Source organism: Mustela nivalis (genome assembly GCF_964662115.1).
Source record: "Mustela nivalis genome assembly, chromosome: 16".
Taxonomy (NCBI): domain Eukaryota; kingdom Metazoa; phylum Chordata; class Mammalia; order Carnivora; family Mustelidae; genus Mustela; species Mustela nivalis.
This window is the reverse complement of record NC_139035.1, coordinates 62,715,800-62,742,119: the sequence shown is the minus strand read 5'-3', so window position 1 is coordinate 62,742,119 and position 26,320 is coordinate 62,715,800. Positions and strand designations below refer to the sequence as shown.

General features: G+C 54.1%; 1 protein-coding gene across 5 annotated transcripts in view; it reads left to right on the top strand.

Moving 5' to 3' along the window:
- Positions 1-26,320, top strand: part of LOC309850364 (carboxyl-terminal PDZ ligand of neuronal nitric oxide synthase protein-like) — a 264,278-nt gene that overhangs the window by 216,209 nt on the left and 21,749 nt on the right. For 4 of the 5 annotated variants that reach the window (XM_082704194.1, XM_082704193.1, XM_082704195.1 and 1 more), the window contains 4 exons: positions 3,457-3,565; positions 11,955-12,096; positions 20,035-20,201; positions 21,793-21,972. In XM_082704194.1, the coding sequence (XP_082560320.1) occupies positions 3,457-3,565; positions 11,955-12,096; positions 20,035-20,201; positions 21,793-21,972 (598 nt within the window). Of the gene's footprint in view, positions 1-3,456; positions 3,566-11,954; positions 12,097-20,034; positions 20,202-21,792; positions 21,973-22,124; positions 25,661-26,320 lie in introns of those variants that run through there. The other variant, XM_082704197.1, reaches the window with a different exon arrangement.

The following is a 26,320-nucleotide window of genomic DNA, read 5'->3' as shown; positions in this document are numbered from 1 at the left end:
CGGCATCTGTTTCCCTCTGCTGCATTCCTGTTGGTCGATTTCTAATCAACATATGCAAAAGTTGCCCAAGTAAGGAAAAGCTCCCAGAAAGGGAGTCCTCTACTGGGATGCGTCACCCTTCGCGGACACATCCTGAAGGGCGGGGACGCTGGGTGGGATCCAGGCCTGATGACCTCCCAAAGTGTCTTTGCGCTACTCTGTTTTTCTTCTGTGCTCTTGAGAGAAATAAGTTTACTTTAGATTACCAGTCGAGGAAAGGAGGTGTTGGTGGTGGGTCGCTGTTCCTTTAGTGCTCTGTCAACCTGAATTCTGTGATAATCTCCAAATCTAGTTGCTCCAAGGTCCCCTTTCTATTTCAGTCATTCATGGTAAGTTCATGAGTAGAAAATAGAAGAGTTTATTACTATATAGTGAACTACTGTGGTATCCCACCTTTGATAATTACACAGAAAGTTGAGAAAATCGAGCTGCTTTTTGGAAGCAGGATCAAAATGGCACCAGACTTCAGGATAAAGAAGAGGAAAAAGTCTTCCCTCATTCTCTGGAGCACTCATATTGGTCTCCTTCCCTCCCCTGCCCCAACACACAGAATCACAGTTCTTCTTTAAAAAAAAAAGAAAAAAGATTTTATTTATTCATTTGACAGAGAGGGGCACAGTGAGAGAGGGAACACAAGCAGGGGGAGTGAGAGAGAGAGAAGCAGGCTCTCTGCTGAGCAGGCGCTCGATCCCAGGACCTCCGGATCATGACCTGAGCCAAAGGCAGACGCTTAATAACTGAGCCACCCAGGTGCCCCCAGAATCACAGTTTTTAAGAAAACCATATGAAGAAATAAGTGTTCTTGGAATATGTTTCTAGACCTGGAAATTTGGATCTGCAGCCTTAATTTGTTGGTTTATTCACTTCTTGGTGAATGAGGTCGCTTGGAAAAACTTTGTGCCGCTTGGCTATGTTGGTGGACACTTGTCGAAGCTCTGACTAGCAGACATTTTGGGTGAGCTAGAGGTTATCTTTTCCTTTTTTTGTTTTGTGGTTATTTTTCTTTAATAAGGACGCTGCACCTCTCTGAACTCACGCGTAGCACCACCTGCCGCTAGTCCCCAGGGGCTGCCTCCACACACGGCCGCCCTCCAATTTGCTGGAATGTGCTTTGTCCAGCAAGGGAATGTTAACCTCCCTTGCTGCTGCTCCCGGCCGCCTTCCTGGTCCCCGTGCCCTGTCGGCAAGCTGCTCTGCCTTCCTATCGGCCCTATCCGTTGTATTTCCCGTTCCCAGTCCATAGGGCGTTGCATAGTAATTAAAAACTCAAAAATGGAAGGAGTTCTCTGTGTGTTTCAGCTGCGCTAACCGACCTTACTTCCTTGGTTTGGGGGCAGGGGGAGTGAAAAACTAGGCAGACCACATCATGGCTCGGTGCCTCCCTCCCTCCTCCACGAGCATTAGGAACCTTCTGGGTGTCCATTACCATGCTGGCGCTGGGGGCAGCAGGAGGTCGTCCTTTCTCCTTCAAGGAGCTCTAGCGTAAATGTTGGAGTACAAGGGAGGTGCTGTGGTGACGGGGAGCCCAAGGGGGTTCGTCAGCTCCTGCTGGGAGCATGGGGTGGGCAGGAAGGCTTCTCTGACCCGCGTCTTGAAGGACACTGAGGCTGTCGGATGGAAAGGCAGGTGGATGTCTGTGACTGGTTCTGAAGGGCTATGTAGGGCAGGACTCTGGGGGAAAGACGAAAGCAGGGAGGTAGCCATGCTGAGGAGTTTGGACTTGATTCTGAGGGCAGTAGGAAGCCTTTGTGAGGTTTTAGAGGGAAATAATGAGACGTAGTTTGTGTTTTTAAAAATACCACTTTGCTAGCAAGGTAGAGAATGGGTTGGCCCCAGGGGAGCTAGGAAGCAGAGAGAGAGATGCTAGACAGGTTGCAAAAACCCAGGTGAGAGAAGAAGGTTCTGTGAAGTAAGGCCGTACCGTGGAGGAGAAGGAGAAAACACATTTCCGAGCCGCCCTGAGGAGAGGAGATGGGCTGCCAAGAACGGCGTCGTGAGCAAGAGATGACGGAGAACAAGGGAGGGGTGGGTGTGCCTCAGGCTTCTGGCTTGATGCTCCGGGGCCCTTGTCCAGATGGGGCTTGGGAGAAGGAAGGCCCGGCTGGCTTGGAGAATTACGAGGACGCTCATCAATTTACTGGGCACCAGGATAAATCTGAGACGATTCAGAGACACTCAGTGGGGGGCCACCTAGAAGGATTGCTGTGGGGGGCAGGGCTTGGTCTCAGTAACGAGGGAGGAAGAGATGTTTTCGGGGAATGAGGAGAGGGAGGTCCCACAGATGCGCCCCCGCTTCTCCCCTCCCCTGCCCCATGCTGTCAGCGCTCAGACGCGGCTGATCCCGTGGCAGCCTGCCCTAGACCCCTTCAGACTCCGCCAGTGGGGGCCTTGCTCACGACTTTTCCCCTTTCCTCAGCCTTCCTTCCGTCTTCACTCTTGTCCCCAACAGCCAGAAAAGAGCACCAGGAAGTGAGTCTCTGCTCAGACGCACCCCTCCCCAGGGGTTCCTCTTCTCCCCTGGAGCACATGCTCTGACCTTCCAGGGCCCCCATGTGCTGGCCTCTGGCTGCTTCCATGACCCCGTCACCAAGCCCACAAGCTCCACTGAAGCCACTGTGACCTCTGGCCGTTCCGCGAATGCTTCCAGCACCTTCTGGATGCCGCAGGGCTTTCACGGGAGCGGCTCCCACTTCTTGCAGTGCTGTTGGCACGGGGCTCCCCGAGAGGTTCCCTGTGCTCCGGCCTCTGCCTCTCCACAGGGTCTCCCGCCCTGGCTAGAACAGCCGCCCCACACACTGCCCCCCATTCTGCCTCTTTTTCCTCAGAGCCCTCGTGTTGTTGATGGAGATCCCCTGCTCGTGAGCTCTGTGGCTTTAGGGCTTTTGTCTGTCCTGCTGCTGCCGGGATAGCGCCCGGCCCGCAGTGGGCACGTGGGGGTGGGAGGATGGGTGGAGCCATGAACAGTCGTGTAGAGGCCGTGGGCCTGCTGGAGAGGGACTCTGATAACCACACAGACTGTCTTCATCCCCCCAGCGGGGCCTGCGCTACCGGCTCCCCGACTCCCCTCGTCTGGATAGACCCATGGACAGGCGTCCAGAAACTTGCCCCCATTTCCATCAGTAGGATGTGGACTCATTGCCCCTGATAAGGATGGTAACAATTTTTTTCCTTCTAACAGACAAGCTCCCAGCACAGATTTGCTGCCCAGCAATAGCACGGGGTCCGTGTCCCGCCCAGGCCCCCACTTCTGAATCCAGAGCTCACTCAGGGGAGTGTCTGGTGCTTTTGGAAAGTGCTGCCTGCCTTCGTAGGAAGAGGCGAGCTCTGTCTTCAGCATGCCCTTCGACAGAGTTTACCTTGTTGGAGATTTGAACCTAATGCAATCTTCAGTGCATTTTTCTGTTCCTCTTCGTGTAGGATCTTCTACGTTTCTCATGATTCCCAGGACCTGAAGATCTTCAGCTATATCGCCCGAGACGGTGCCAGCAACATTTTCAGGTGTAACGTCTTTAAATCCAAGAAGAAGGTAAATGGGCCGTCTTTGGTCATTTTTTATTTTCCTCTGACAGAACCAGAATAACCCCCCTCCCCAGTGTTGACCCCTTCCCTGTTGTCGGAGAGGCAGGATTCGAGGTGGCTCTGCATGCGTGACATGCGGGAGCCTTCCGAGTGGTCTGTCAGTGTCCCTGTGTAATGAACTTCCCCTTCAGTTTCATCTCAGCTTTGTACTCCGTGACACGCGGACATCTCGAGCGTTCTTGGGCCGATGGACAAGGGCTCTGGAACAGGACAGGTGGATCGCACCAGGAGTGTGGTAGGCAGGAAGCACGGCGTTGACTTAAGGGACCTTCTATCATATTCTGAATATCGATCAGGGGCCTACAAGTCATGACATGTGGAGGCTAGTGGAGACTCTGTGTGCGAGGCTGGCTGTCCTGGGTGGCTGTTTTGGGGTTGTAACCTTGATGCTTGAGTAAATGCAACTTTGGCAATTTGGTAGATGCCATTTCTATCTTTTCTCCAGAATTTAACACAAAACTGGAGTTAGAAACCTGAGGTCTGGCCCCTCCTCTCTATGAGAGCCCTGAGAGATGTTATGTGGGTCACTATCCCCTATGGGTCTCCGCTTCCTTGTCTATAAAACAAGGAGGTGAGTCAAAAGCAGAGTTTCCCACAATGTCTCCTGGAAAATATTTACCACCCAAAATGTTCCATATCAAAATTATTCTCTTTGAATTTGCTGGGAAGTCCTAAAGTTCGAGAAACTCCTTTAACTCTGTTTAACCCTGCATCTCACAAAACTGATTTGGCCATGGGATCATGTTTTTGCTTTGTAATCTGTGTAATCTCCTAGGAGTTATTTTTCTGCAGAGGGGATTTCAGAAAACACCTTATGCCTCTAAGATTCCTTACACGTCTGCTGCTCTGGCCACAAACTACAGAGCATGGCTTTCTGTGAGGACAACTTCCAGATCCCTTCCTGGGGACCCCTTCTTTGATGCTGTATGACTTCATAGACTATGAGCATCTTTAATGGATTTGTAGGGACTGTGTCAAGTAGGCCTAATCAGGGTAATACGTGACGGGGCTGTGATTCACTAATGTGTGTGTCCAGTTCCCGACTTGTCCCCCGTGCTTTGCCAATTTACCTTCTTCCTCTAAGGAGATTGGTGCCCTTGGCCACCTGTTCCCAGGCTTTTTAATGCAGATCATGAAATCTGGATAGAAGGACCTAGAACTGGAAAGGTGGAAGGAAAATGCACAAGTTGCCAGACTTGTAGATGATAGGACAGTGGAGGGAGAGTGTGTCAGTGGGGCCGAGTCCAGCTGCGTGTTGAAGAACTGATAGGAAGAGGAGGAGGGGGAGGGGGGCAGAGAGAAGCCAGAGGGGCCGCAGACAAGCACGGGGGGCTTGGGAGGGTGAATGGCTCTTCTCTAGTTCGGAGGTGTAAGGGATCTGGGAAACGCAGTGTTCCTGAGAATTAAGAATCGGCTCCCCATAATGTGCTTTGACAGGTGCAGCTGAAGACTGCGATCCCTTTTAATTCATTTTGAGTGCCCGACTGTCCATCCGACTTCCATTTTGTCTGGAGACTGGACCACGTGGGCCTTGGGATTTATTCGAGCTATACACGGCATGTTATAATTTACCAAGTACTTTAATATCTAACCTTGCTGGAGTCTTCTAAAACCTCTGTGAGGAAGTTCGGGCAGGTAGTTTTCACCCCCGTTTCCCCGATGACTAAACGGAAGCTCAGAGAGATGCAGTGACTTGCCCACGGTCGCCTGAAGAGGCACTGGCCGGAGTCAGAATGGAAGAATTTTGAGCAGGGAAACCTAGGGTAAAAGGTATCATTCCTTCTGTTTGCTTTGCCATCACATCTAGCAGAGTGACACAAACACAGTGGGGTCGTCCCGTCCTTCGGCCAAAACCTGATTCGGGGAGCAGGGCCCACTGGGACTTTGACCTCGAAGCGAAGCACGGAGTTAGGTTCTTATTACCCAGTGACAAGCAGCGGTCGCCTGGCTCCCTCTCAGTTCAGCTTTTCCGGTGTCTCCAAGCTCTCGGGCCTCATTCGGATCTGGCTCTTCTATTTTCCATGGCCCTTTTCCCCTTGGCTCCTGAGGTTGTTACTCTCGGAGGAGTGGGTTCTCAGACCCCTTGCTGGCCTGCAGCCACGCAGCTGGAAGAATGCTATCGCCAGCCTGTGGGGTGTGCTGCTGCCCAAGTGTGCGTGGAAGAGCCAGTGAGGAGAAGTGAGTTGTGCGGCGAAGCCTGCAGAGGGGCGCGCGGGGGACCCGCCTGCAAGGTTTTACATGCTTATCCCGGTGAGTCTCTAGGGACGGTGATTTGCGGTTTTGTAAAGCGCTTCTGGCCTGGGGAGGTAATAGTTTGGGTGAGAGTTTTAATTGGCCAGTCATAGGAACTTAGGGGGTATGGGGGTGTGGGGACTCCATGCCCTCAGGAGACGTGTGTTGCAGGGATGTTTTCAGAGCATTGGAGGTCGATCGGGAGATCTTTTGACTGGCAGCCAGCGGGCCTGGCTGTTCTCCAGAGCCTTTGTGTTGCTCACAGTGTGGAAAACCCACTGATGAGCTCCTTGCTGTGTCAAGGGCTTGGGGTATCACTGTTTGGATCACACCATGGCCCCAGGGTGGGCGCCCAGGGCCCAGACAGTCTCCTCATGTGGTTCCCGTTCACCCTGGGGAGCAGAGCTGTCTCTCCTGTGGGTTGAGACAGGGGTGAGGCGTCTCTGCTGTCCTGTTGGAGGCCCCCGTTTGTGCCCCCACACGACCGTGATTCTGGGTCTGGGGACCCTCGCGCGAGTTGCTCACGCATACGGCCGGCGTGGTTCTCCTCTTGGGCTCTTGTCAGGAGCCAGACAGCAGAAGACTGTGGCAAGCCAGCCTAGCACCTGCTGGTCACCCAGGACCCTGGGTCACTCAGGTTCTGGCTTAGAAGGAAGTCATCTGTTTTGTTTACCTGCTATGCCTGTGACTCTTCTAAACTCTCTATATGTAAGTTCTTTTACGTCATTCCTGCGGCAGGTGTGTGAGATAGGCACTTGTCCACTCTTCATTTTCCAGATGGGAAAACAGAAGCTTAAGGGGCATAAGTCATAACAAGTGGGACTGAGCCCAGAGAATCTGACTCTTAACCACGCCATTGTACTGTTTTCCATCAGGAAGTTGAAGAACAAGGAGTAGCCTTGTTCTCCAAGACCTGTTTACAGTGAGATTCTCCTGCCCTTGTCACTTGTGCACGGAGAGCTCCTTAACTCTGAATGACCCAAGGCACTCTGACATAGATTTTCCTTTTTTTCCTCTCACTGTTTTTGTAGGGTAGGTACTGACTCCATCATATAGTTGGGGAAGGAAGGGCCCAGGGAAGTAGTTTGCCATTGGTCGCACAGTGAGTCAACAGTGCCACTGACGCTAGAACCGGGCCTTCCGCCTCCTCACCCTGAGCTGGGAGTGGGGCTTCTCCTCGCCAGAGCTTCTAGTGGAGAGGTTTCCTAATGACCACGGCATCCTCCCAGCCCCCTTGGGGGGGTTCGACGCTAGTATTCATGTGCAAGGCCTCTTGCCTCCTGCCTCTTGCCTCTTGACCTCTCCTATGCAGTGGCTGTCGCCCTCCTGTCTTTTCCTCCTGCCCCCAGGAGGATGAGGCTGTCAGCCCTGATTAAGTGTGACTGTACTTAATAGCGCGTCAGTGCGTGAAGTGTTGGTGATTAACAGAAGCTGTAGGAAGCTCCGTTCTCTTCGCGGGCAGCTCCTTGAAATCATTTTGCCTGCCATCACGGCTCAGCTGGTTTGGGTTAGGAGAAATGACTTCCTCCTGTAATGCTGTCACTGTCAGATGAGGGCCCACTGCTGAGAAGTCTCACAGTCTGTCCTTGATCGCTTGCGATAGACTTGGGTTGATGATGACGGTCGTGGGCTAAACAATAAGTCACTTGCCCCACCAAGTTTAAGATGAAGGAGAGGGAGGTCTGACACTCAGGGGAAGAGCATTTTTTTGTGTGTCTTAAATGCTGGGGTAGTGGGATGGAGTTGGGAAGTCAAAATAGAGAAACCACAGGTTTCAGAACTCACCTGGTCCATACCTCTCTGTTTATGGATGGGGAAATCGGTACCTGGAAAGGTGAGTCAGCTTGCTCCTGGTCACCTGGGTAGTGAGTGCCAGTAGCGAGGTTATAACCCAGCCTTCTTTCCTCTATGGTCCTATGGTTCATGGACTAGCAGAGTACAAGGAAGAACCCAGCAGTGTACTGGAAATTTTAAGATCTCCTGTGTCCTGTCGATGTCAAAGCTCATACTCACTTTGAAACCAAACTTTCCCCATCGCGAGCAATATTCTGGTGTCCCGGGCGCTGCCTCAATCAGATTATAGATCAAGGCCATCCCATAACCTGTTGGACAGAATCCTCACCCATCTCCAATTTCAGAGCCTTCTTACCTTGGATCTTCCTCGTGTTGAAGTCCAAATATATTTTTTTGCTTCAGCATTGTGAATTCTGTACACTGCAATCATTTGGTAGATATAAGCTTAAATCTTTTACTACAGTTCAAAAAAAAAAGCACATTAAAGAATCATGATCTTCAGTTCTATTTTGTTGTTGTTGTTCAGATTCTGTGGTAGTTCAGGTCGAGGTAAGGAAGGGCATTGGACTTGATTGCTGAGAAGAATCATGAACCAGGGGCCATTCTGGAACTGACTTATTGGACTTCAGACCCCTAGAAATCAGAAGCACGTGGCAGACGGGTCTCAAGTGCAGGGGGCGGGCGCAGTAGACGAGAGTGGAGAAGAGACAGCCGTAGACTAAGGAGGAGCGTGCCCCACGTTTCTCCCTCTTACTGTTGCCTTTGCCATCTTCATATCCATGATGAGCACCTGCTCCTCCCTTTCCTTGCTTACCCGAGGACTCATTTCATCATCTCCAGATTGAGAAATACACCTTCTTCCAGGACAGCAAAAAGCGGAGCAGTGCCCAAGGTCATTCATTAAGTCAGCTGCAGAATCAGACAAATAGCTACCAGTCTTCACGCTTGTGTCAACAGGGCCAACCAACAACAGGGTCGCTTAACATGGGAAGAGAAGCTAAAATCAGGACAGGCTATACTTTTTCCTTGGATCAGCCAAGTACGGGGGCATCAACCTTTTGATTTCTGTCTTCCTGAAGCCACCACTGCAGGCTCTCGTGTGCCTTTGAGTCGCCGCCCACTGTCACAGAGAACGTGGCCTTAGTTCCTGGTGGCTGCTGCGGTTCCCTGGATACTGACACCCATTAAGCGTGCCGTTGGCAGCCCCAGTAGGCACACTAAAGAGGACAGACAGCCTTTGGTTGTGTCTTGACCCCTGTGCTGGACAGACGGATGGCCTGCGGTCGGGGAGGGGGTGGAGGCTTTGTTGGCGTGAATAAATGGAATGGTTTAAAGAAGCATTTCTGTGTGTCTAGAGGGTAATAAGTAGCACCAAGTTGTAAGACTGCCTCCATTCCAGGCCTGTTTCACTAAATCGCCTGTAATCAGCACTCTCCTGAGCTGCCGTGCTCCCCATCTGTGGCCGAGAGCTACTCCGAGGTTAGATATTCCTTCCCAGCTTTGAAAAACATCAAAGTGACCACTGCCGGCCTAGTCTTGACAACTCAGAGCCCACAAATGCTTTGGGGCTGCTGATGGAAAGTGGCTTTTGGACGGGAACATTGGATCCACGTGGCCGAGCACTGTCAGGGGACTTTTGTGAGACCAACCAGGATTTGTCGAGAAAAAAATGTGGCCAAGTGACACTTTGTAGAAATCTAGCAAATTCCAGAGAAGGGCCAGATTCTGGACCTGGGGAAGACTGCTTTCCCAGCAGGCCACTCGTGCGTCCTGCTCCATGCCTGGCTGCCTTCTCAGCTTTACATCTCCACTCTGATGTCCGAAGGCCTGTTTGTGGTCATGAGATGTGAGCAGCTGCTTGTGGCCCGTGGGGACCTATGGAGAGGTTCTTTCGAAAGCTGCTTTTAGTGAGAGTCCTCCCTCGTGGGCTTAGGCATGGCGTACGAACTAGTAAGTCTTAGCACATGTGAGTCCTGCATTCCTCGGCGGTGGCAGGCAGAACCAGCTTTCTTGCTTGGAAGACCAGAAGGCCCAGTCCCTGGGTGCAGCAGGCCCAGCAGGCAGGAAGCAGCACGGCTGTGCAGAGAGCAGATGGCACCAGCGGAGGGAGGGACAGGCCCTGCCTGGCACAGGTTGGCTCTCCAAGCCTCCTTCCAGTAACTTCCCTTAGTGGGATCCTTAAATGGGAATCACCTAACAGTAGACTTCCCACTGGGGAGGGGAGGGGAGCCTGAGAGGTCAGTGGGCAGCAGAACTTGCACAGCCATTTCTGAGAACTGGAGCCATCCAGCGTCTCACAGCTCCTGGAGTGGTGAGAAGGGAGCCCCGTGCTCTTACAGGTCTCTCTCCACCTGTAAAGCAGGCTGCCGGGTAGCTTGACTCTGTGTTCAAGTTCGAGGGCTCTCCACGGAACGTGCCACTGGGTCCTTTCACTGTGAGTGGAGATGTGACTCCATTAGCACAAACCGAAGGAAGCCGTTTAGCCGTGAATGTGCACATCTAGAACTCGAATCCGACAATTTCCTGGTGGTGGAAACCATCACACAAGCGCAGACCAAAGATCATCCGGCCCGTCGCTTCTCCTCTGTTACGCGCTGTGGGCCAAGGGTGGTTGTGCATTTCGCTTTTGGTGCTCACCTGTGTAGTAAGAGGCAACTCTCTTAACATCTCTGTTTCTGTTGTGATAGAGTCAGTGCAGCCTTTCCTATTCATTTTCTTAATTGCCTCTCTGCCCCAGGGCTGAGCCGAGCACTGCAGGAGGCGCTGGCCGGCACCTTAGTCGTACTGGGCAGGTGAGGGGAGGTCGTAGACGGCGCCGATTCAGCGCTTCGGGTGACATCACAGAGGCGCACACAGAACAGCTGTCACGAAGGGCAGGTCAGAAGGAGCGGGGGCCTGAGGCGAGGAGGCGGGGAGCCATTAGCGACACAGGGATGGTGGGACCGGGGAACCCAAAGTCCGCATTTTCTGCCTCTTCGGGGAACCGAGCTGAGGGTCCCCGGCCGCTGGTGGTGAGCGAACTAACGTGTGAGCGCGAAGCACGAGGGGGGCTGAGCCCACTTTCTTCCGGCCGCCCTGGGCTTGTCAGTGATGGCAGTGGGAGGGTATGTTCTGGACGTTTGTCCCTGAGAAAGGGGACAGAGATGTGGGCCCCAGTCGAGGCTCTCCAGAGGTCCGTCCTGAGTGTGCTCGGTCGTCCGGCTGGGATGCGGGAGAAACGCAGGTCCTCCGAAGAGCCGGTTCCCGCTGGATTGAACTCCGAGCGCTCCCTTTCGAAGAGAAGGTGAGGAGTCCTGGCCCAGCCCCTGTCTAATCCCCTAGGTTCAGGGGCACGTGTGTGAGGACTTGCCAGCTTCTAACATCATCCTCAAAGCCAGTTACGGAGCGTGTCTGTGACTCCCGGGGGGGTGGAATTGGTCCCTTGTCCACCCCAGGAGAACCTGAGATATTTTAGCAACAGATGCTCGAATGACTATGGAGCTTGGCCGGGTAGGCACAGCCGACCTGGGGTCTGATCAGTCAGAATGTGACGAATCTCAGACACGGGCGTAGCGGGGAGAGCCACGGTTAAATAAACTGCTGTGGTGGTGGGACGTTTGGGGACCCCCACGCACAAGGAGCAGTGAGCGGAGCTCACCCAGCCTGTCGCTTGCACCAGACTCAGTCTTGGGAGGAAGGTGAAAGCGGATTGATAATGTGCTCGGTCAGCTGTCCCCTCCGGAGGCCTGGCCCTGGAAACCGTGCTGGGGGCTCTTCCTGGGAGCCTGCGTGGGTCCCTTGAGACTATAGGGGCCGAAGCTCCCTTGTCCCGTCTCCTCCTCCTCCTCCAAGTTAAGGAGAGCTAGAGTCAAGCTCTGTCCTTGGGCTGTTTGTTAAAAGTAGTTAAACATCCCCTCAGCCCAGACTCATCGGTCCCAGGAGGGAAAAAGTGGCAGCTGAGTTGCCGGTCGCGTGGCAAACCCACTGAACGTGTGATTATACTTGGCGAAGGCGTCAGAAGATCTTGACCACTTTTGTTAAACCCGGGAGGAGGAATTGGGCTGAGTCCAGAACGGGGGTGTTTGGTGTGTGTCCTTCCAGTTGACTTACTGTGACGGAACCCTGGTGAGTGTCTACTTTCTGGGCCATTTCAAGAAGAAAACTGGCTTCGCACTCCTCTTGGTCAGCATGGACATCACTTTCCATCTCTTTTTGTGGGTTTCTGTCTGCGAGGCCCCGGCACGTCCTCTCCCATCCCTGGCCTTTCTTGTGTCCTTGCAAAGGGTCCCCACGCCCTTCACTGGCTCTTCTCTTTCCTTTCTCCTTCCCAGAGCCAGGCTATGCGAATCGTGCGGACGGTCGGGCAGGCTTTCGAGGTCTGCCATAAGTTGAGCCTCCAGCACACGCAGCAGAACGCAGACGGCCAGGAGGACGGAGAGAGCGAGAGGAACAGCAGCAGCTCAGGGGACCCAGGTAGGCACCCGGCAGGCGGCTGCGGTGAGCGTGGGTGGACGGGTTGGGGGATACCCAATATGGGGCCACGCCTCCCTCCACCAGGGTCCGGGCAATCGGTCCACTTCAAAAAACAACTTAGTGTTTTTTCTCTCTCTGGATTCCAAACCTTCCTTATGGAAGCGCGTGTGACTTTCCTAATAGAAAATTACAGATGTTTATTGAACAAGGAAGCATTTAAACGGCTGATGCTACCAAATCCGACCCCCAGGAAAACTCCAGTACAAAAGCGCATTTGTGAAACAAATCAGAAAGAAGATAAAGTTTGTAGTGACCTTAATAGCTCTTTCCCAGTTTTCTAAGTTCTGTAGTGCTGTAAACCTGTGATGCGGACATATTTTCAGTACCTCTCATTTTGGAGGAGTCATCGAAAGTCAGGAAACCTGCGCGCCTTATACAAATACGAATTCTCGTGTTCCTCTCCCGCTTTAACAAAACAATACAAATTTCTGACAGCGTGAGGGGCACCACAAAAAGCTATGATATTCAGAACCCGGGGGACACAGATAACGTGGTGTGCAGAGGAAAATCCAAAGTTTCAACTGTTTACGTTAACAGATAACCAATCGTGAAAATCAAATTAGTGAAGTATCAACTCAGGAGGTCAAACAACAAAGTAAAAGCTCACACTGCAAAGGGCTCAAGAACGCACATGATTGGTTTTAATTCTGGCAGCACCAGACCCTGGCTGTGTGATCTGGGGCAAGTTAATAACCTCTCTGGGCCCTAGTTCTCTCTTTGGAAGAAAACAAGAATAAAGTCGTGTCCATCTCATAGGATTTTTGTGACCACAGATGAACAGATACTTGTGAAACACTTGGTCCATAGTAAACACCAGATACATATTAGCTGTTATTATTTTAACAGAAATATGGAAAAATAAACAAGAAAGAATAGAAAAATTCCTGGAAAAATGAGCGATGACAGATGAGTGGCTGTGCAGACATGAAGACATGAAGCTACACTAGCTAGAAATACCGAGGCGTGAATGTGTCCCTGAATGGGTCATGAGACCCCAGCACATCCAACATGTGATGTTATTCTAGATGTTGCTGGGAAGCTGTTTTCCAGATGAGATTAACATTTATTTTAAAGACTTTATTTATTTATTTGGGGGGGGGTGAGGGAGAGCACAGAGGGAGAAAGAAATGGAGAAGCAGGCTCCCGCTGAGCGGAGAGCCAGATGGTGGGGCTCGATCCTAGGACCCTGAGACCATAACCTGACCTGAAGGCAGGCGCCCAACTGACTGAGCCGCCCCGGTGCCCAGAGACTAACATTTAAATCAGGAGGCTTTGAATGCAGCGGAACACCCTCAGTGATGTAGGTGGGCCTTAACAAATCAGTTGAAGGCCTTAATAGAGCAAAAGGGGGATTCTGCCAGCAAATGGCCTTTGGTCTTGGACTGCAACTCTTCCCTGGGTCTTGAGCTCGCCCTACAGATTTTGGACTTGTCACATCTCCACAGTCCCATGATTCAGTTCCTTAAAATCAGTATGTTTACGTCTATTTCCCTGATACAGTTTCCATCACTCTGCAGGCCTGTATCCTCATTTACACGAGGAGGGGAGAGGCCCTGTCACATGTCCTGCGCTGCAGGGATGCCAATAGGTTACACAGACATCTGATCTGTGCTGGACCTCCTTAAGGATGAAACTCAGGTCTTTGACCTCTTAAACTTGGAAGAAACTGTACTAGACCGGGTGTTTCTATATGTAGGGCATCATTTACATTACATCTTGGGGAGAGGGGTTGCAGGAGAAGCCAGGTAGCTGAGGTCTTATGTATACTAATGTTACTTGAGAAAATGCTCACTGAGAAGGTAATAAGGGAAGGGGTGGCATGGCTGGCGAGCCTGTTATTTCAGCCCTGACCATCCACCACAGCTGGAGGAGCACAGTCACGTTGGTCTCAACCCACAGTCACTGTCACTGTCACTATCACCAGCTCTCTGCTCAGCCCGCCGGTCTCACCCCAAGGTCCCACTCCTGCGATCCTGCCAACCTCCCCAACCACCATCATTCTTAATAACATGTCCTTTTCTCCAACTTTCTTATTCTAAGATTATGGTGTGTTACCTCTAACCTACGAAATATGTGTTGGTTGACTATTACTGATACAGTTATTAACAACGGTGGGCTCTTAGTCATGTTTGGGGGGCATCAGAAGTTACACGTGGATTTTCAACCTCATGGGGTGGTCGGTGCCCCTAATTCCCATGTTGCTCAAGGGCCAACTGTATGGTACTCGAAAGACATGTTACACAATAGCTAGTTCTGTGGCTCAGAGTCGGAAATGCGTGACCTCCCCCATTACGCACTGAGGGAAGGAGGCAGGAGGATCTCTTGAGTCCCAAGGTCTTGGGGTAGGTCTGAGTTTAGTGACGAATTAGGGTCCCCTCCGATTGCAGCCGTTACCACGAAGGGTACGTCTACTTAGAACACTAGGTTTGGGATGCCACGGATCTGGAATGGAAAATCTTCCTTCCTCCAGGAAAGCTGCTCCCTGCCTGGCCCCATAGTCCCGTGCTCTTTACGGCCCCTCCTGCTTGCTGACCCGCTGTAAAGCACTAGGAGCGCGTCTCTTCCGTCCATACTGCCTCCCCCAGAACCATTTATTGACTGCAGCGGGGTCTTCGCTTGTAATGAGGCACCCTGAAACACCAGGGTAGAGCGGTTGGTTGGTGTGTGTGTGTTTTGTTACGAGCCCCTCGCATCCATGTTCCAGAGGTTTCCATTTACCGCAGGTTTCTCTCCCCCTTCCCCGACCCCCACCCCGCCCCCACCAGAGCCGCCCCACGTGACCTGACAACAGGCCCGTGACTGTGCAGGGCCGACCTGTTTACTCCGAGGACTTGGACGGCACCGGGTTGTGCTGCCTTTGATGTCTCGTCCGCCCCTTGCCTTCTGGTTTCAGCAACGCTTTCAAGATGGCATTGACCTTGTCTGCGTGTGCTGCCAGCCCCGCACCCTCTGTGCCTGCCTTTCGTTCCTCCCTCATTCTTTCCACCGTTCCCTACCCCCGGGGAGATTTATCTTTTGTATCTTCTGGCAGCGGCTGCCTTGGGCCCGTCCCTGGGGCTCGGAGCCAGGTGGGGCCTCGGCTCCCCTTCCGCCTGCCTTGCTCTGCCTCGTGTGGTTTCTTTGGCTCCTGGAGAGGGTTTCCTGGGAGAGATCGCGTTTCCTTGGAGGCACCCTTCTCCCGCGGCAGCCATCCCATGAGGGGAAGGGCTTGGAATCCTTGGGAAGAATAGAACTTCCTGAAAAGAAAGCTCTGACCGTCGAGACAGTGAGCAGTGGGCGGGGTGACGTTTACCGTGCACCTGTGTCATCTGCTGCTCGGGGTCCCGTCTGCTCCCCTGCCTCCCCGGCTCCTCCAGCCCCGGCGACTGCAGCCCGACTCTCTGTTTCCCCTTGGTTTTAGCATCCTCCTTCATTCAACAGGCATCTCTCTCACGCCTGCCCCTCTCACCCCCCCACCGATTCTGGGGATAAAGTGTGAACTGCAGGACGGGTCCCCAGGGGCGAGGAGCTGGCCTTCAAAGTGGGGGTTGCAGTACAAACCCGTGACAGATACACCAGATCATATGGGAGTGTGTCCGTGAAGCATTGAAGTGGGGTTGGGGGGTCAGGGGGCGGCTGCAGGTGGAAGCAACCAGCCGGTGGCCGGGGTGGGGGCGATCAGGGTGATAGCACCCAGCTTCAGAGCCCCAGGCCTGGAGCCCCGGCACCCGCCTTCCCAGCTCTGTTCCTCAGTTTATCTTTCAGTGCCTGCCTCTGAGGGCAGTTCTGGTAAATGATTTATATGAGTAAAACCCTTAAATCAGTGCCCAGAAAGTAGTGATGTTGTTTAAGCAAGTTTCCAGGGCAGTTTTGAGGCCCCACAGTGGCCATTTCTAGCATTCCCGACCGAACCGATAAGCTCCTGATCTTTTCTGAAACCATTTTATTACCGTATCTTTGACATGTAACAAGTTCTGCATTGACCCAGCGACGCCTTTCCGGCTCGGCTCGGCCGGTCCTGCTGCTCGTGTCCAGCTTCCGCCCCGTGGCCAGTGTCCTCCCCCTGGCCAAGATGAACCTTCACCTTCTTCCTCCTGAGCACCAGGCCACCGGTGCCGTCTCTCCCAAGTGGTCACCTGAGTCTTCTGCTAATGCTGACCTCTTGCCCACTGCAGACAGATAAGGTCAAGCCGGTCTCATCGTCAAAACAAACCCACGCCAGCCGGCCTTGCCCCCCGCTTCTCCCCTGCCTTAGCTCTTTCTCTCACGGTTCAGCTTCTTGCCAGATTTATCCGCACTCATACAGCTTCTTCCTTGTCACCCCATCCTGGCTGCTAGCCCTTCAACTCCCACGACGCGGTGTCTGCTCCCTGCCAGCCGTTCCTGGGACCGTCGGTCAAGGTCACCGAGGGCCCCTAGCTAGCAAACCACAGGGTGGGCACAACCTTTCTTTTTTTTTTTTTTTTTAAGATTTTATTTATTTATTTGACAGAGAGAGATAACAAGTAGGCAGAGAGGCAGGCAGAGAGGGAGAGAGAGGGAAGCAGGCTCCCCGCTGAGCAGAGAGCCCGATGCGGGACTCGATCCCAGGACCCTGAGATCATGACCCGAGCCGAAGGCAGCGGCTTAACCCACTGAGCCACCCAGGCGCCCCACAACCTTTCTTTTTTTATCTGCTACTTGCTTTCCAGCATCCTTTCCATTTCTGCTGGGCTCAGTCCCTGCTGCTCTCTCCGGACTTCCCATGTGTTTGACTGGTGTTTATTGCCAGACCAGACCTTTTTTCTGAACTCTCCAACAGCTGATGGGTATCTCCACTTGGCTCTTGAAGAGAGACCTTGTGATTCCAGTAGGTCTGAAACTCCCTCTTACCCATAGCCCTGCTCTTCCTGAAATTGCCCTAAAGGGCACCAGTCCCTACCAGGTCACCTAAATCAGAAATTTCAAAACTCATTTTACCCATATCCCTCTCTCCCTTCCTCTGTCTCTCTGGATTCCTACCCCTCTTTCTCCCCCCACCACAGTTAGTCTGTCACCCTGTCCTGTCATTCCTGCCCCCTGAAAACCTTTTATATCTGCTCTCCTGGGCTACCGCAACCCCCTTCACGTAAGCCCTCCTGGGTCTCCCCTGGAGTGTTGCTTTCTATGTTGTCTCTTCTCGGGTGAAATTTGAAAGGATGAAAATCCTTCAGTATTACTCACCTGCTTTCAGATAAAATCCTGACTCTTCCCGGTTGGGTCCTGCTGTACAGAGCCATTGGCAGTCAATACCTCTGAATCTTTGCCCCCCGCTGGGGCGCCTCTGCTCTGGCTTCTCTAGCACCACCCCACCCCCCGGCTCCGACTCTGCACCCAGGAGAGCTCCAAGGGGACACAGCCTCCTGCTGCCACCTTGGTGTCTGTCTGTTTCCTCCATCAGACTGGGGAAGCCTTGAAAATACACCTTTTTGCTCACTTATTCTGATGCGCAATGCCTTTCTGTTCTATACAGGGGTTTTGCACATACTTACTGAAGTAAATGAAATCAGCATATGTTCTGTGGTTCCTAGTTATAATTCATTGCATCAAGTAGAAGTAGTTTAAAGAAGCAGTTCAGAAAGCAAAATTACCCTCCCCTCCCCTGCCCCCCCCCAAGTACAGTCTGACTTCTCCCTCTTACATGTGGGAATCCAGAGTGCCCAATCTTGTAAGTGTCCCAGTTTTGCTTGAAGGTTTTGCATAGCGTTTCTTGTCCTTTAAGCTTCCTGATGCTGGGAGAGTTGCAAATATGAGATATTCCCCCCACCCCGCCAACTTGTCTGTCAGAACCTAAGGAAGACCACTGGCTGTGGGTCCACCCTCTCGATTTGCCTTATCTGGTATGCTAACAGGCATGGCATCCAGAACATTCTGTCTACCCCCAGCTTTACCCTCCTGGTTCTAACAGGTCTGTTACCATCCTGGCCTCCACCCGTCAGCCATCATCCAAGCTCAGGACTTCAGAGGTGATCATTAGAGAGCCCGGGAAATTCCTCCGTAAGCAGGTCCCGTGGCTTGGGACTCCCAAGGAAGGGGTTCCTCAGCCTTGGTGTGGGAACCCCACTAGTACAAACAGAATGACTGAGAAGTCTGTGAGTCCCTCCGAAGCAGAGTGAGATCCCAGGAGAGTTTCTGATCCCTCCAGGCTTCTGGCTGGGTATTTCCACACACTTTGCGCCCTTGGTATTGGAGACTCCGGGAATGGGGAGCTGGTGGGGCTGGGGAGGGGCAGCCTGCTTCTGTAGCCCACTGCCCTGTTTCGCTATCCTGTCATGACACTAGTTCCTTTGTTAGTGTTTACTGAATACCTTCCCCATGCCAGATCCCTGGGAAACATGACTGAGACCCAGCCCTGGCCTCAAGACTAAGGGGTGTTGAAAGGTGAACTAGAAGGCCAGGCATGCCTGATCCCAGGGGCTAGTGTGCCGACAGATGGATACGCAGTGCCGAGGGACTGAGCCTCTCCTGGGGACTAGGGGGAATCATTTCTGCTCACCCTGTTCTTCTCCATACTGGCACAGAGAACCAAGCCCATCCACCTACTGAGAAATGACCACGAGTGCTCCGTCAGCCCTCTGTCTCACAGGCTAGCCCTCCTGACCATCAGGAAGGTCGCTTCTGGGCGCAGGGGTGTGGAGGGATGCAGCCTGCTCTGGGTTCCTGCCCGCTGTCTCGCAGGGGAGCAGAGCTGCTCTGCCAGGCCATGGTCTGCAGCTGTGTCCCAGGTCCCGGAGCCCCCGGGAGGGAAACCAAGCACCCCATTGGCATTTGGAATACCAGACTTGCTTCCCCAGATGACTCACATGGGTTTGCGGAGGAAGACCTGCTAGAACGGTTTGTTCTGGGGGTACCTGGCTGGCTCGCTTGGTAGAGAACCAACTTTTAATCTTGGGGTGGTGTTCAAGACCCATGTCGGGTATAGAGATTATGTAGATAAATATTAAAAAGACAAAAACCAAAACAAAACCTATTTGTTCTACAAGGCAGGCCCTCTGATGACCGAGGCCTGGCTGCTCAGGGAGGAGCAGGCTCTCCATATGTCCTACAGACGCTAACCTCTTCCATTTCTTGCGTGGTGCTTGGTCCCTGAAATCGTTTAAGCAATCTTATTTGCGTACAGTAGCAGTGAGCCTAATTCCAAATGTAGAGAAAGAAAACTGCTTCCAGGAATGGCCCAGGAACGGCCAGGTTTTTATAGAATCAAGAACTAGGAACAGGGACTGAAGGAAAAGAACTAGCAGGACTTTCACACATATGCGGCACACAGCTGCTCTCTTCAGTGGGAGGTGAACAGTGGAGTGTGGACAAGCTGGAGAAAGCTTGAAACCCGCCTACCCCCTCTGTCCCCCCACTGCTGCCTCCTGAAGGCCCTTTGCCTGACTTCTGCGCTTGGTCACAAGGTCAAAGTCTAGCTCCACTCAGAGGGGTTGGGGGGCTCTTCCTGTCTCCGACGGGGCCTCAGGTCTCCTCATCCTCATTCTTCTGTCACATACCCCTCCTTGTCCATCTAACTCAGCCTCTGATTTTGCCATTGGAGCTGGGGCACTGGGAGTGGGGTCCGTTACCCCCAGGGGCATGGCCAGGGAGCTGCCCATGGATCTGGAGCCTTTCCCGGGGTGGATTCCACTCCTGAGCTCAGAGGACGTCGAGGTGACAGTCCCTCCCCTCTCTTGTCGAGACCCCGCACCCCGACTATATCAACCTTATGCCAGTCTGGCAAAGCAGTCATGTCCAGCCTCAAGGAAACATCATTTTTGCTTCTGGCCTCTGAAAAGATTAAATGGGAACATCCGGTTGGGCTGGGAACGAATGTGACGCGCTAGGAAGGGAGGAGGATGGTGTTCTTGGTGGCGCCCTGCCCTGCCCTCTGTCGTCCTGCAGGCCGCCAGCTCCCCGGAGCCGAGAGGGCCTCCTCGGCCACCGCGGAGGAGACGGACATTGACGCAGTGGAGGTCCCGCTCCCGGGGAATGACATCCTGGAATTCAGCCGAGGTGTGACTGACCTTGACGCCGTCGGGAAGGAAGGAGGCTCCCATCCGGACCCAAAGGTAGGCGGGAGGTCACCCATCACACAGTCTGCGTGCACACGACCTCCTGGAGCAGCACAGACAGCGGCCTTGGCCACTGTCAGAGTCACGTCCTTGCCCGTGCGGGCGGGGTCAGCTTCAGAGGGAGGGGCATGGGCCGGGGGGGCCCCAGAGCAGCTTCCCTCTCCTGTGAGAGGGGCCCAGTGTGCCGATATAACCCAGTGTGTCAGGACACCACAGGGTTATGCCTGATGAGCGTCACCCTCCAGAGGCCCCGCAGTGCTCCCTGATGGTGCTCCATGGAGGTCCTGCCCTCCGTGGCTCCTCGTCTCCACTCAGTGCCTGTGCAGAGCTAATCCTCACACACCACAACCGATCCCCGAGGCTCAGCTGCCAGGGCAGAGTGGGTCTGGGCTCCTTCTGCCTGCAGCTAGCGACCGCTGGGGCACTCCCATGCATGGGGGCTGAGGCTGGCACTGGGCCCCTTGGGGGTTAGAAACCCAGGCACCATCAGCTCCAGCCTCCCATCTTCCAGCTGAGATGACGGGGCTCCCAGGGAGTTCCTTTTTTTTTTTTTTTTAAGATTTTATTTATTTATTTGTCAGAGAGAGAGAGAGAGAGCACAGGCAGACAGAGTGGCAGAGGGAGAAGCAGGCTCCCTACAGAACAAGGAGCCCGATGTGGGACTCGATCCCAGGACGCTGGGATCATGACCTGAGCCGAAGGCAGCCGCCGCTTAATGAACTGAGCCACCCAGGCGTCCCTCCCAGGGAATTCTTAATAGAATCCAGACCGACACTGAGAACTGGAGAGCACATTCCAACCTGAAGACACAACGGAAAAGCCGGGAGGAGGAGGCTGAGAAGTGGGCCTCCACTTCGACTCCCTGCCACCCGGCCGCCTCCCCTTCTTGCCGGGCGTCAGTCGGCCTTTTCTGGTGCAGGTCGGTGGGTGGCTCATGGGGAGAAGCCCGTCTCTAGTCTGGAGGGCGGTACAGTCCCCCGTCATGGGCCTGACCTTATCTTGGCATCATGGGTCTGCCTCAAACTGCAAGAGCCGCCTGTCAGTGGGTGCCTGCGTCCCTCGTGCCTGAAGAAGCACCAGCAGCAGAGCTCGCAGACACAAGCCGTCTCTCCCTGCGCTTGGTCCACATAAGCTGTCTTAGTGACACTTCCCACCTGCCGGGAGGGAGACCGAGGGGGAGGGCCCAGAAACCATGTCCAGCCTGCAGAGAGGGTCTGTCCAGACCAGGGGCTCTCCCTGCGAGGCAGGGCCGGCTGCAGTGGCCCCCCTTACACAGCCTCATGGCCCAGCGGGCAGCCCTGGATGAGGGAGTCCCCTTCCCCGTCTCGTGACAGGGTGGTGGGTAACTAGGTTCCCTAGAGATCGGCCCCTCAAGATCCGGGCACCTGAGCCAGTGTACTCATCGTCTGCCTCTGTCACGCTGGATCAGTTACAGAGGGTCCAGGCAGGGTTTCCTGCCCGATGGCCCCAGCCCAGGGCCCTAGCACATTTCCCCTGGGGACACAGCATTTCACTCCAGCCGCGTCCGTGCCCTGCGGCAAAGAGCGGCCACGGTCCGGGCTCACGCCTGTCTTGTTTTCTCCTCCAGGCTTCACCCCACCCCCCGGAGCCCATGCTGGCGGCCTCGCCCAGGATGCTCCTTCCCTCTTGCTCGGCGAAGCCCCCAGGCTTGGGCCCAGGGACGCCGCTGTCCTCCCACCACCAGATGCAGCTCCTCCAGCAGCTCCTCCAGCAGCAGCAGCAGCAGACGCAAGTGGCTGTGGCCCAGGTTCTCCTCCGCCTCCTCCCTACCTCTCAGGCTCCACTCTCATGGGCTTGACGCGCCTTCCCTAGCGAGGGGAAAGGGGCAGGTTTAACACCTAGGGAGCCAGAAGGGATCGCTCACGCTGTGGGACCATCGCTTATGGGGGAAGGGGGGTGGGGGGGATGCAGTCGAATGGAAGGAAACCCCGGGGTTTCCCGTGTATCCCCTGCTCTGAGTTGGGCTTGGCTGGCTTGGCTGGACGTTGTTGGGTAAGGACTTGAGCTCGCCAAGGAGCAGGATGCGCCCGATTCCACCCTCCCCTTCCTGCCTCATTTCCTGGTGTTTGGGGTGGACAGGGGTGCCTCTGGAGTCAGGACAGGTGTGACTTTGTGCAACTGGTCTTAAAAGAGCTTAAAGTACAGCTTTGTGCAAAGACCACCCTGGCGTCCTCCCCACCTTGTCCCCACAGGTCCCCACCCTCCATCACACGGGTCCCTACCCTCCATCAACGCTCTCTGCTGCTTCCAGGCAGGACATGACCGTGTCCTGGCCTTGGCATTTGCTATAACGGGATCCAGCTCATAGGACCGTAGCCGCCATATTTGAGCCACAGGAGGACTGGCTTTGATCTCAGGAGGAAAGTGCTGTTTGAGCCCCAGAGGCTGGTCCGGCTGCTGCCTTCTTGAGGAGGGGGCAGCCGGTGTCTCTTGCTGCCTCTGGCAGTGGTCCCTTCTGCTTGCTTTCCACGGAGGGCGTTATTGTCCCCATCTTCCTTGGGCCTCGCGCGTCTGAGGTTCATCTTCGCTGTGGCCCATCAGGGAACCGCGAGGACAGGATGGCTCCTACCATTCATCGGCTAAATTCTGAGACCGAACGACAGGTCAGGACCTGGGGGAGTGGAGGAGGACGGTGAGGAGAAAGAGGAGGACAGTGAGGCCCCCAGGACTGGGGGTTGGGGAGCGATCTAGGAAGGCAGCTCCATGTACTGGCCTCCTCGATCTGTGGGGCTAGGCTGACCTATAAGGTTTTCTGTGTTCTGGAATGGCAGGGGGCAGACTTCTCCGGGGAGCACTTACTCATCCCATCAGTGCTCCTGCCTACTCTTCTCGAGACCCTTGGGTGGAGCGGTCGCCCAGACAGAGCTGTCCTTTCCCATATGGGCACCTTGAGAAGTTGCCGGCAACCTGCCCAGAGCCCGATCTGCTGGGACTTAGTTCGGAGAAGAGCTTCCAACACGGTCTCACACAGAACGGGCCTGGGGCCCAAGGCTCACCAGAAGCCTTTGCAGGTTGGAGAGCGTAGAATCAGTGGGGCATGGCTCTGAAATGATGTGAGCCTTTTCAAAAATTCCAACCATGGAACAAAAGGATGTGGAGTGCTAATGCTAGGAGCGTTTGCAGGTGTTTCCAGAACAGCAAGAAAAAGGAAAGACTGCCATTAAGGGCCTCTCACGGGTGGGGGGTGGAAATCACTGTTCTTTGTCAGGTAACAGAATTCATCTCGTCTCCTTAATGGCGATGTGGCAGTTCTGGGAGTCCCCTCCTCCCTGGGGCGCCAGGTGACAGGAGCACAAAGCCCGAGTGCCCCAGCGCAGGGCCCTTCCACGACTCACATCATCCCTGAAAGTGTCCCCTTGAATACAAATCCATTCTCCAACCATAATTCTTTTCTCTTTTGGCATGTCAATTGCCACGTAATTATTATTTATCTAAGAAAGGGCTTGATGCATATTCATGATGGATATTATCAGAGTCATTTGAATTTGAAGTCACTCCTAAATACTGACGAGAAACGGTGCGCAGGTCTGTAATCTACACGACAAGAAGATTGTCGTGGCCGTCTGTGCAACGTTCGGTCTGCAAAGCCACAAGACCTGGAATTTATCATGGCTTTGCCGCTGTTGGCATGAAACCCTAAGACGGGTTCTCTGGGACCGAATGGGGCCTCTGTCTTGGTGGGACAGCCCTGCCCTGTCTCGATGGTCTCTCTCCTGGAAGACAATGAGTCTCACTTGTGGTGTAGCCCTTCTCCATTCCAGCATCTTCCACGGGCTGGGAGCCTTGAGCCTCCGACTCATAGTCTGTGGGTGGCAGCTGGCGGTACCCTCGTTGACACTCGGTTCAGGCAGCGTAGCATGTCCATCCTGGGGAGGGGATGGGTAGGGTCTGGGACTCGCAGGATCTTTAGCAGGACAGGACCTCAAGGTCAGAGATCACTTCTTGAACACACGCCTCTCCCACTCTCTGGCCTCCGCGGGAGCAGGCTGTGGGCAGACTCGCAGTTGGCATCTTTCTCTGCTGCCTGGAAACGCAGCAGTGGTAGGGGGGTATCCGAGGCTTCTGGCTCCTGTGTCCCCCCGGCACACTCAGCCCTAAGCCTTTCTTCTCTTACGAGTTTCTCTGTATGTTCCTCCTTCTCTCATTCTCTTTGTAGCACTGGATCCAAGGGCTTCCTGTTCACGTTCATGTCTCCGGGTAACAACAATCATAGAGGAGATAGAGGTAGATTAATAGGTCTTCTTGACATCCTTTGTGCATTTAAAATAGATCTGCTCTGGCACACTTGGTTTCTCCGTGTGGTGAGTCTGATCTCAGTTTCCAGCATGAGGTCAGCTTTTAATCGTCTTGTCAAACTCTATTGCCACCGGACTGCAAGGTTTCTGCCGTCTTCATTAAACTGCCAGTAGTCCCAGAATTCCAGTGGGCAGTGCTCTCAGCTCAGCACTGCAGGTAGGAACGCACCTTCCTTTCCTCTGGGAATATCCAAGTCCTTCTGGGCAGAGCTAAGGATACAGAGCATCTTGCAAACAGGTGCACTCTTGCATTATTTATGCTTCCCCCCGCCATTTACTGTCCTAGGCTATTCCCGTTTGCTCTTATCCTGGGACCGGGCTTAGATCTCTCTCCTTTAAGGTGTTCTGATTTGGTCTAAGGCCTTGAGATCTCTCCCAGCCTCTCTCTAAATTGGTTCAGAGCTGGTCTAGAGGAGCCTGCCCTGCCTTACAGGTATGGAGGAGATGGTGCTGCCCAGCCACTCAAACATTTCTAGCTCAGATTTCAGCATGAAAATGGTGAATACCCAAGCCCCCTTGACCACTTTCTCGACCCAGCATGAGGCTTGCCTGGCTGCCCTGGCTTCCTGTTTCGAGTTGGGCCAGAAGTTCAAGGGTGTGAATGACCGTACAGACAAGCCTTGAACCAGAGCTGGGGCATAGCTGTCACCTGCATGGCCTTGCGCTGGGCCCGTTGAGGTCCAGAACTGGACACTGGGCACTGCGGCTGACCGGCAGAGGTGAAGGGGGCCGGATTCCTTCCCAGGGTGCCAGCTGTGGGCTCGGCCTGTGCGTGCACCGCTGCTGTTTAGAAATCCCTCCCCTACCTGTGGCTACTTGTGCTTATTCTGAAACCCGTGATGGGTTCCTTGTGCTTTGCGATCGCGTGCGCTCTAGTTCGTTAGACAGCGTTGAACACACTCCCGCACCCCACCTCCAGGCCCTAGACTTCGCTCTTGTCCCTGTGGCTTCTCCTCGTCACCAGCACCCTGGGGGCCGCGCCTTGTGCATGCTGAGACAGCGCCACCTGCCTCCGCTTGTGTGTCCGGTGGGGGGTGGCGGGGCAAATTGCTCTGGTTCTCTCCACGCCATTTCCATGTGCCTGCTCCCTAACTTCAGCCTGGCCCTGCCCCCACTTCTCACGGAGGAGCTGGAGTCCAGGCAAGTAGGCTGGAGAGCGAGCGGGCAGCGGTCTGGTGTCGCCGGGTGGGCTGAGGGTGGGCGTCAGAGCCGGAGGGTGCAGGGCTGAGCCCCTCCTTCCCCACTCCGGCCATGGCCTTCCCGCTGACCTCATCGGTGAGCGGGATAGTCCTGGAAAGCAGAAGCGAACTCGTACCTTTTCAGAAATGAGTACGGCCTACTTTTTTGCAAAGGGTGTTTCATTTTTTGAAAGAACAGCTTGCTGGACACAAATCACGGTCCCGTCTGGCAGGGCAGGAGGGCGTGGTGTCTGCGCTGGTCTCAGGATTGGGGAAGGAGCCCACAGAGCCGGAGCAGGCGGCCCCAGCCAAAGCTGAAAATAATGCTGCCTTATTTCGGCGCTTCCAAGGCCAGACCCATGTGGGCAAAACCCGGGGACAATCACATCGTCTCCAGTTTAAAAGCAGCCCAGGCCGTTCTGTCTCCGCCTGGCCTGGCTGGGGTTCCCAGGGGCACGGAGAGTTGCTTGAGCCTCGTGCCTGCTCCCACCTTGGGCGGCCGCAGAAGCCAGCAGGTTCGTTCGCACTGGCTATATAGGCAGCAGCGTGTGCTTCCGCACTCCTGGGGTTGGAAAACCTGAAATGTTCTAGCTCTGCACTTGCGAAGCTAAAATTCTGATTG